General features: G+C 40.0%; 1 protein-coding gene across 5 annotated transcripts; it reads right to left on the bottom strand.

Annotated features, from left to right (window-relative positions):
• Positions 1–825: 825 nt before the first annotated feature.
• Positions 826–9,517, bottom strand: LOC105033129 (pentatricopeptide repeat-containing protein At2g18520, mitochondrial). Of its 5 annotated transcripts, XR_012140992.1 has the most exons (3): positions 8,168–9,517; positions 7,035–7,131; positions 826–1,101 (listed from the first exon to the last, which is right to left on the bottom strand). XR_012140992.1 is itself a non-coding variant. In XM_010907803.4 (2 exons), the coding sequence occupies exon 1, from the start codon at positions 9,424–9,426 to the stop codon at positions 8,185–8,187; it is 1,242 nt and encodes a 413-aa protein (XP_010906105.2). In that variant the 5' UTR covers positions 9,427–9,517; the 3' UTR covers positions 826–1,131; positions 8,168–8,184. The 5 variants fall into 5 exon arrangements, 4 of the variants coding, with proteins under 4 accessions (XP_010906105.2, XP_010906103.2, XP_010906104.2 ...); XM_010907803.4 differs by lacking the exon at positions 7,035–7,131 and having other exon boundaries at positions 826–1,131; XM_010907801.4 differs by lacking the exon at positions 7,035–7,131 and having other exon boundaries at positions 8,168–9,516.
• Between the last annotated feature and the right edge of the window lie 1,742 nt (positions 9,518–11,259).

The following is an 11,259-nucleotide window of genomic DNA, read 5'->3' as shown; positions in this document are numbered from 1 at the left end:
TAACTATCCCTTTATGCATGTTTCTCTATTTGGAGCCTATGTGAAAAGTGAAATGGTGATATTAGAGTTAAGAAAAATCTACCCTGAAGAAAATTTTCATTTGTATTCTAATTTGACGAACATATATATAGGTTGTCGCTTAGAAAGTTTTCATTAATATTCAATTTTCATGTACACATATAAGGCTGTCATTTGGATGTAAATGCTGTCTAAAGAATATTGTGTAAATTTCCTTCATGATAGATATAACTTAAAGTGTGCATCAAATTAACTCATATATAAGTCCTAGCATCCTCACCAGTGGAAAGGTCCAATGACAACCAGCTCATGGTTAGTCTCAAAATCTATATGCCATCAACTGGGTTAACTCTGATACCATTTGTAATAAACCTAAAACTCATTAAAAGTTGCTAACATGAAGTTACTAATAAAAATCTTTGCTCAAAGATACAAGGCCTTCCAAAAGTACACTTATATGGGATTAAACATATACCTGCTACAAGCCTCACAAAAAGTTATATCTAATTGGTACAACATCTATGTTTTATTACATTATTAGATGTCCGAATCTCCTACCCAATAAACAAATAAGAGAGGAAGGATCTCACCAATCTAAAAAAATAAACTAACTTTGAAAACCATAGAAATCAGTTCCATATGATTGCCACATCATCTATTGTTTTATTGTTTTATTTTGCATATTCATTATTTAGAGAAGTTCTTTTGATGTAAAATTATTTAGAGAAGTTAGACACACTCCTACTTGAACCTCTGTACAATATCAAAAAGGAGGATAAGTAAAGATTTTGATGGACGCTTCCTTCATCTCTCACATTGATTGTTGATTAAGAACAATGTTATGACCACTGAACCAGACCAAATTAGACCGGTGGCTGAGTCATGAGCGAAGTGATAAATATCTTGAAACATCTTTGCATATACATCCAATACCTTGCACATTTCTCTCCCATAATGTCTCCATATTACACAACCTCAAATCTGCATTATCATCACCGGTATTAACCCTTGTTTGTCTTGCTCTCATCTCGCCATCATCAAGACCGCTTAGCTTGCTTTCTTCTCTCCATCTCCATTGAGAACCTAGTAAAGGTAGGGAAGTGGCAGCATAACCTTCAAAGCGACACATAGAAAGTAGAAACCAAAAAAATGAAAAAAGCAAACTAAAAGCTGTCTAGCAGGCTAATTAGAATAAAAACTAAAACTAGAAAGGGAACTAAAAGCCTTAATTATGGATGACCAGTAGTTTGAGCCGGGATCCTTTGCAGTGCATGTTTTGCACAGCAAAGGGCTGTATAGATCTAGATAGGAGCCACATTATCAATCTTGAAATGGACGGCTGCCATTCAACAAGCGATGCTATGTGTCTGCCACTAAACATGCTGTATTTGGTCTCTGAAGATGAACAATAGATGTGGTGGCTATCTAGATTTTTACAGCCTTCTGCAGTGTAAAATATGCACCATACTGAGTCCGAGTCACTTTCACCTAGTTATGGCAAGTCTTTGTTGATGCTTAAAATCCATTAAGAATCTTTAAAAGAGGTCATGGTTCACCAAAATCTACTAACTTAATGTCAACATTCCTTGAAATTCACCAAAGAGAGCTCCAAAATCCACTAGAGCATATGTAGAATAAGCCATGGAGAGAGCGATGCATAAATGCATGCAAAAATATATTCATTCATCTATTAGCCCTTTTTCAAAGAAAAAATAAAAAAAAGTTGACCAAGAAAATAAAAATCTTGTCTTTAATTCAAGTTGGTTGCAGGATAGCATTTTCACAATCATTTTAAATTTTATCATCAAAGACAGGTTCTCACTAAAAATCTATATATATTCCTCATCCAACCTTCCATTGAGAAAATTTAATAGCTGCTGCTGCTACTACAAACCATCCCTATTTAACTAAAATGGAGAAACAATTGCAAGAAAGATATATGGCCTTGTCCAAGTTCTACAAAGCAGTGCTAATATTCAACCATCGTAGCAAAAGAACTTAAAATAAGAAGCTACTCCGGAAACCTGTAGCAGTTGTCAATCATTGCCTCAAAAATGGCAATTTAGGGTTTCTTTATCAGTCAGGTTCCCAGTCAGGTTCCCACAAAAGGGCATGACAGTTGCCAACTGAACTTATGCAATGCCAGTACTTCTACACTCAAGCCTCAATCTGTAACATCACTGAAAGACTGATAACTCTATGCTGTCAACGTGGAAGAGCCCTTCTTGGCTCTGTCTCAAGCTCTTGCCCTACAATTCTTCCTTCAAATTAAGGGTTCCTATTCCAAATGAAGAATTCAATACCTCGTATCAACCAACATTAGCATTTGCATCTAAGCCATGCTTATTTTTTATCTGAGCCACAATATCACCACATTTACGCTGCTATATCTTCCATCAACTGGGAAAAGATTGTTAATAGTCTAGCCTACAATAAATGGAAACCAGCAAGCACACCAAAGAGCACGACCTCTCCTGAGGGCTGAGTAAATGGTCTTCAGCCTTTTGATTTCTCCTTGATGTTATCATTCCAGAACTTATACTCCCAAAAATATACCATAATAGGAACTCTTATACCATAATAGGAACTCTGTTGCAGTTAAACTGGAAAATTTTTATTCCAAAGAAGGAAAGCCAAAGTTAAGATTTCAAATAACACTAGCAATATGAAGATACCACAAGATCCATATTCCTGCAGTTGTGAAATATATGGAAAGCATCTTCAAACTTTATTACAGGAGTCCTCCAATCTTCAATAGAGGAATCCTGCCAAAGCTGATCCACTCCCTATGGAAGAAGCTGTACTGCAACCATATAGCAGAAAGATGTTTTTTGAAAACAATCATAAGCTTAATTTCTGGGACAAAAAAATAAATAAATAAATGGACAGAAAAGAGACTACTGCCTCAATGTTCAATCCTTCACCAACCCCGCCAGTCTCATTGTTCCGGAACCTTATTCCACTCCATTGTATCCTTGAATACCTCCACACCCTCAAAACCCCCACTCTTGCACAACCAAGCCAAAAAACTCTTAAAGCAGTAGTATTTGAATAAGATGTGGCATGAGAAAATGTATTTATAATATCAATAGTATTCTCAACAATGTCCAACGAAATGACTGTACAATTACAGTCCTGCTATACAGAACTGCAAAAGTTCGACTAAAAATCTTTCATGCACAAGCAAATAACAAACCCACTAGAAAGAAGAGAAGGGATGATTCTTGGTTACAATGAAAGAACATCTCCATTTGAGGTGCAATACTAATGCTTCCTCTTGGAGATATCCTAGTGGAAACTAAAAAGGTTAAAAAGAACAATCAGTTCCTAACTTAAGAGTTTGCCAAGGGATCATAAAACAAAATGTGCAATGAAGTTTACTAGATCAAATTATCTACTTAACAAAAGAAAGTAAAAACAAACAAAACTTTTTATTGGGCATGCTTAAGTTTTTATAGGAAGAAATCATTTAGGTAAGCAACAAATGTCACCCCTCCCTTGATGTCGGTACAATATGAGGGCAACTACTTTGCTGACTTCACTCAAACTTTTCAAAATAAAAAAAGAATCTCTGGTTCTCTTGTTTCAAACAAAACAGGGGAATCGGAAAGCAGAGCCCTTCCACCACCCCTCTCTGACTCTCCTCTAGCCATGACCGTCCCTCTCCCTCTCTCTCATTCTCCCCCCCCCCACAAAGAAAAAAGAAAAAAAAAAAAACTCCTCTTTCCTTCTCCTCCCTTGCTAGTGTCTTGAACTAAGGGCTGAAAACATGCTGGTCCACCCTGGTATGGCTTGATATGCCCCAAACCAAGCAATTCGGAGCAGTACAACAAACCATGATCCTAGGTAATAAGGAAAACCATCAAAATGTATTTATTAAAAAAAGTGGAAGTATTGTTTTGCATGACTAACCAACCAATTTGCTGGTTGGTTGACCTCCCCATAAGAATGAATAATTTGTACCTCTTGTGAGCTACTGAACAGACTTTCACAATCCTGCAGGCTATATGAGGCCACTCATGGCACATGTAGATGCCCCTGCATGACTCCACAGACTTACCAGTATAGCCAATAGTCACTATTTCTCCATTTGACAAGCCATCGTTTACAAGATTCCTAAATCTTAAATTATTTAGTACAATCTTCCCCTCATGATAGAACATCAAGTAGAGAGCTAACAAATTCACAATAAGCATAGACACCATAGACAAAGCTAGAAGGTATTTAAAAATTGTAATTTCAATAAAATATTTGAATTATGCCTCATGGATAACTATTCAAATGCACAACATCCAAAATACCGTGCCCAATAAGAGATGTCAAATTGATTAATAAGTTTAAAATCAACAAAGCTCCTATCGAGTTACCTTTACCCTTTTCAAAGGTCTAAAAAGCAGTCCTAAGTTTAACTTTTTAGTCTATTTGCATTGATGAAAGCCATAGTTGAAGGTCTATAAGCAGCGAAAAGCTAGCCAACAAGCCTTACGCTAAGGGAACCAACCAAAGGTCCAGGAAGCCCAAAACTTGTAAATAAAAAATTAAATAGTGAGCACACAGGAAACCTAAAGGATACCCTTTTCTCTGTTGTTTGATGCAAGGTGAAGGCTAGAGCCCATCCAGCTAATTAGAAGAGAAAAATATTAACAAGCAAGAAAAGATAAAGCATACAAGAGTGTTCTAAGAATTCAAAGTAACTAAAGGAGATAGAATATTCCAAAGCAAAGAGTGTGTATTGAATCTAATAAATGAAGTTATCCTATCAAATAAGATGTTGTTAGTTAATGGGAACTATTAATAATGAAATGTTTTTAAAATGGGATCAGACAGCAAACTGGCAAGCAATTTGGTTCTTAGGTCAACCGGTCCACTTGGCTGATCCAGCAACCCCACCTTGACAACAACACCTATCGCATTCTGATTCAAATCTTCTCCCTCTGCCTTGACAAATCCCTGATCATCCTTAGAAGTCTCGTAAAGATCCAAACCCTAGATTGGAGGAAGTGCCGAAGAGCTTGTGCACCCGTAAAGATTCGGTCTTTGGTCGAAATGGTGGTGGAAACAAGACGAAGCAACTCAAGAATGATAGGAAAGGGGAAGAGCATGGTTGATTTGAAGGTAGTGAGAACGGTAGATTTGGAGGCATGGAGAGGAGTCAAGATTCGGCATGTGGGAACCCTAGGTTTGATGATTCTCCTTTGAATGGAATATTGGTTTGAGGGTAGAACTAGGACATAGGAATGGCATAATTGTGGCATCTTCTCCTCCTCTTCATAGTCAGATGACTTCAGCTCCTCCAGGCCATCTTTTGGTGAGGAAGGAGGAGTCAATGTGGATTTGGAGAGAAGGGAGGGTCTGAAGGGTGAGGGAAGACAATTTTGGGGTGGGTGGAGGCATAGGAATTGGAGGGATGTTTCTGGTTTTGGGGGAAGAAGGGATGGCGAGGGCGACTAGTTGAAACCTAAGACTTGAAGTGATTAGTGGATTACAACAGCCCTAGCATGAACCAAAAAAAAAAAAAAAGAAATCCATAAAAAATTGACCGAACCAGCTGTGGTCTGACTAGTTCATCTGATTTTGACCATCTTTAAGTATCCTTCCCGGTTCAACTGATCGAATTGGCCAGTCTGATCCAGTTTTAAAAGCATTGTTAATATGACAACATCCAAAGCTACTTCATAGATCAATATTATCCTATATACTCAAACATAAAACATAATGGTAAGTTGGGTGCATAGACGGACCTTAAGGTTGCATTTGATGCATCGCCAAGCAATATTGGAAGATAATGTGGATTGTTTTCAGAATAGATTACCACCATTAAATTGTCAGCAATGTTAATTACTGTGTTTGGTACACAGGTAATGTTGCAGTAAAATTATTAAAAATCTTGATTGACATGTTTGGTATGACAATCAGATTATCGGTAATGTGAAATCAAATTTTCAAAATACCCCAAATAATTTTGACTGGGTGCTCTATTTTTTCTCTGATGAGAAGTGGCGGAAATGGTGTAGGTATGATGGTAGTATGAGAAAGTGGCGGCACGAGGGGTGTGGGGAACCGTGGACACTAGAGAGGTGGGGAGGGGGCAGGCGTGTGCGGAGCCGTGGGGGTGATAGGGACGGGCATGGAAGAGCCACAGGGGGATAGTGGGAGACAAGGGCGGAGGAACCGCAGGCAAGCAAAGGGAGATGGTGGAGCCGCTGACCAGAGGCGCACACGGAGGGGGGTGGGGGGGATAGGGAGGGTTGGACAATGGGTTTTGTCTGATTTTTTTAGGGATAATTTTGTCCAAAATTTTTATTGCAACATTTCCAAAGAAGTGGTAATTTGGATAGCCATCCCTCTCCAAGACAATCTGGATTGCCAAGGCAATCTGGATTACCATACCAAATACAGTAATCCAGATTACCACATTAAATTATCAGCAATCCGAATAGACTGCCAGCTACCAACCGTAACCTAAAGGCATCGAATGTGGCTATCATTTAAAACCATGCAAGTAACAAACTTATGAGTTTTAAAAAATTGCACATCCCAATATGAATACCTTGTCAAACAGCAAGCTTGATAGAATTTCTTCTCAAATTTCATCGAACATGTCTCCCCCATGTAAATTAGCAAGCAAGAAAGATAGCAAATGTGCAGTCTCCTACAAACCACCAAACTCAATCTATTAGGTATCCTAGTTCAAGCCTTCATAACAATAATAACAAGTACTTCCTCTCTAGCAAGTTCCCATGCCTTCCCCTTCTTAACATATTATGAGATTAAGCCTCACCTCCAACTGAAGATTCAATTTAATTATAGCATCTCAACTATAGAATCTTGAATAAAACATATTGTACATATGAATGAAAAACTAGAACTTGAATGATCATTGATCTATAGTCCCTTGTTAACAAATACAGCCTGTGTTCAAGTATATCATATATTAGAAATATAGAGGTGTTAATGATGACTTCACTAGTATGTCCTCGAAAAAAAAAAAAAAAGACTGAGTGCCAACTAGATACCTTGTTGCAAATTATGTGCACATCCAAAATTTGTGCTGTAGTCCTCCACTTCCTCTAATTCCAACATCCTAGGAGTATAGCAAAAGCCAGCTCTCTCCTACATAAATGCTACCTTGTAAAACTATTATAGAAGAAATGAAAAATTTAATTCATAAGCCTTCAGTGGTTTGTCACTTTATATTGTTATTATCCTCAAGTATAACTCTCTTTCTAAGCAAGAATGGAAATGGAAGGAAAAACCTAATGAATATTGAGCTGAAGAAAGCAATCATTTGAGATCAACTTCTCGCAAATTATCCATCCTTTTTATGAAATCTTCATTCTTAGGCAGTTTTCATTTACATTTTGGCATCATGACATGATTGACATTTTAAGTAGCATTTGAGGATGCATGGTTCTTTTACCTTATGCCACCAAGAAATCCAATAATGCCTTGTTATATTTTTGCACACATCTTCCGATCAGTCTCCGTGTCTACCACCATGCATTATCACTTTAAAGAAAATGTTAAAACTTCATTTTAATCTTTATATGGAACAGGGAAATATCAAGTAGTCCTCTCTACCTTCCTCCTCTCTTAGTAGAGAATAATCTTTTGCAACAATGCTCTCACTATAAAGGCCTAAAAATGGCAGGGTGTAGAAAATGTTGCATGGTAAGTAGCTAATCTAAACACTAAGTTACATGATTACATCACATAAACCATAAAATAAAACTAAAACATGACATGGCTGTTTAATAATGTAAGGTAGATTCAAGATATTGATCATCATTATAGTTTCAAGAAACCTTTTGAATCTTAAGATCAGAGACTAATAATCAAAAGAATATGCTCAAGAGGAAGGCACAAAAGAAACTCCAATTATATTAGAGTAGCTCACATCACAACAGGCAATATTCGGTTAAACCACTTTTTGCATTGAAAAAGAAAAATACATTGTTTTGTTTGCAATCTTCCCCGTAATTCAGCCTTTGTGCTCAGAAAGCTCACAATTAACATCGCAGAGTTCAAGAAAGATGCAGTTCGGTACTTCAAAAAGTTATGTACCTTTTCAAAGCGGAGTTTACCAATCCAATCCAATCTTCCAATTTACCAATATAAGTCCACCAAGAGAGATAAGTCAATGCAATACCTGCAATTTTGAATTTGCTAAGCAGCTTCTACTTGCTCGGATGCTTGTCCATCTTGACTCAAACCGAGCAACTTCTCGACCTTTGTCCATCCACCCACTAAATGCTCCGGGAACCTCTTCCTCACCCCATTAATCACCATCTTTGCCTCTTCAACCTTCGACCCTTTCGCCAAACCCTCCACCAAAAGCCTCACTGTCCGGAAATCTGGAACCTTATTATGCTTCATGCTATCCTTGAAAACCTCCAGGCCTGCCTCAAAATCCCCATTATCACATAATTGAGCCAACAAAATCCTAAAAGTCGTGGCATTTGGAACACAACCATTCTTCCTGAGACCCTTGAAAACCTTCTTAGCTTCCTCAAGCTGCCCATCACCAGAATAGCAAGTAATGAGATAATTATGCGTGATGGTGTTTGGCTTCACTCCAGCGGACTCCATCTCCTGAATCAGCTCAAGAACTTCCCCTGGCTTCCCATTCACTGCTCGATACATGACTCTAACATTATAAGCAGTCAAATCAGGAGAGCATCCCCTGCCCACCATTTCCTTCCACAGCTCCTCGGCTGCCTCCGGCTTCCCTTCCTTGTAAAGTGAATCAAGAAGAGTGGTATAGATCACAGTGGTTGGCTCGAGCTTCTTCTCCTCCACCATCTCCTTGAGGATTTCGAAGGCCTTGCCGGACTTACCGGAGAGGCATAGGGCCTTGATAAAGATGCCGTAGGAGACGGCGTCGGGGGCGATGCCGTGCTTCTTGGAGAGCTCAGCGAAGAGACGCGGGACGCGACGAGGGTGCTTGGATCGAATGCAGGCGGAGAGGAGGGCGTTGAAGGAGACCGGGGAGTGGGGGGCGGCGGTGAGGCGGGGCACATCGTCGAAGGTGCGGGTGGCGTGGTCTATCATGCCAGCAGCGCCGTAGGAGAGAATGACGGTGGCAAGGAAGGGCTCGTTGGCCGCGTGGGGGCCGGACTTGCGGGACTCGAGGAGGGTCTCGACATCGGCGAAGCGGCGGGCGCGGGCGAGGCGGCGGACGGCGAGGTCTACGGCGAAGCGAGCGGAGACAGGGGAGGCAGAGGGTTCGGCGACGGAGGATAGGATGGAAACGGCGCGGTCGGGATCGAACTCCTTGCGGAGGCGGGACTTGGCGACAGAGACGGAGATGGGAGTGGGGGAGGAGGGTGTGGTGGTGGTGGTGGTGGTGGAGAAGGGGCGGAGGAGAAGAAGGGACAGCTGGCGGAGGGTGGAGGAGACGATAGCCATTTTGGCTTCGGCAGTGACGTTGGGGAGAGATATGAGGGACGAGGGTTTTTAGGGTTTTTGGAGACGAGAGCCGTTTCGGCAAGCAGAAGGATGTGATCGAGCTCAATTAACTCCAATTCGAGCCGATTGAGGTTGGCTCAGCACTCAGATGGGTTGAGGCTGGGTTTAGGAAGCAACATACAAGTCGGAAATCAGAATAATCCTCCCTCCGCCCTGATATATACCAAACGAGATAGAAGTCCCGCTAGTTTTGACAATTTAATCAAACATCAAACCATGTATAAGTAAAAATTAATGCTTCCCTTTGATTGCGAGAATTTCATTACTCTCATATTTTATCCTTTTTTAAACAATAGAAATATCAAAAAAAATCACTAAAAATCAAATTGGGTTTGTCTCTATATATAATTTGTGATCAAATAGTGATGAAAAATGGAGAAATGCACTCTAGCATTTCGTAACGGGAGTAGATCCTTTGTTGTGTATGCACACCTGCACGTGTAGTAGGCTGTGCGATGCACGTCGTGTACGATCAGATACACCATTCATCATGTGATGGATGGTGTGCATAATGCACCGTATCGTATGGTATATTGCATGTACAGTAGAAGATTCATATACTTTCGTAATTGCTTTCAAGTATATTTATAAATGAACATGAATGGCTTATTTTCAAACAAATAGTCAAGATTAATTTTTTGGCAACCAGTTAATGCGTTGGAGATGGCTGCTTGACCAATCACAACCATCCGTGATGAGTTGGTTGAGATTGGATAACTCTCGCATGATAGCATATTTTATATATTGCATAAAATTCATAATTATAGATGTCTTATCAAACACAATCAATTAGGATTGGCCAACTACCGCAACTGTCTCATATAATTTTGTAGAGAATTAAAATTGTATTATTTCAAATCATACCATAAAAATACTAATTGCCAATAATAGTACTATTGTAATTATTATGGATAGAATTCTAATGTCCGAACTGAAAACATGGCTAGCCTTCGATCGTGGCTAACCCATGAGTCGATCACTAATCCACACATCGGCCACCAACTAGCATCCCAGCCATTGATCTTTATCGTCTGCAACCTTTGTCTTGCACTTCGATCCACACTTCGATCGCTGATCACTGCATCGGCTCCGACCCCTATCTTCATACCTATGAAGCTTCTGATCTACACATTGGCCGTTAACTCTCACTATCAAAACAATTTTATTGATGTGAGAATTCGTCCGATGCCGGGATGCTGGAGTTGACGGCAAGGCGGGCTTCCTGGAGGCGTAACCTACACAAAAATCCTATAATCGGAGATGGCTCCGATGAGGACCCTCCAATGCTCAAGTCAGAACTCTCGTTTAACAAAAGAAAGAGCATGAGAGGCAGAATAATGGTATATCTTTTTTGGAGGTCTTCTTTGAGTCTCTTTTATAGCGGAGAGGTGGAGCTTTAGTTGGCAAGTAGTTGGCACGATCCCGCATGATCATAGCATAATTCGTGAGGCACGAGATTACCGCTTGAGATTTTTGGGATGCAGCAGTTGTGGTTGTCTTATCAGTCTAGAGACAGCTATTGCCTGATGGATGTTATATTTCGAATGAGATTGCCAACTGAATATTATTGACGACGACCAGAGGTCGGCAACGACCAAGGGTCGGTCGCCTCAAAATACTATCTTGGTCGTCGCCTCAAAGCGCTACCGGATAGAGACGTATCGAGCCAAAATCTATCTATTGGCTTGAGGCTGGTCGGTCAGACATGATCGGTCAAGGAGGATACATCAGCAATAGTGCACCATCGAGCGATCGTCAGCCATAATCTATCTG

The sequence above is a fragment of the Elaeis guineensis genome, chromosome 4 (genome assembly GCF_000442705.2).
Source record: "Elaeis guineensis isolate ETL-2024a chromosome 4, EG11, whole genome shotgun sequence".
NCBI lineage: Eukaryota > Viridiplantae > Streptophyta > Magnoliopsida > Arecales > Arecaceae > Elaeis > Elaeis guineensis.
This window is presented reverse-complemented; position numbering and strand designations above follow the sequence as displayed.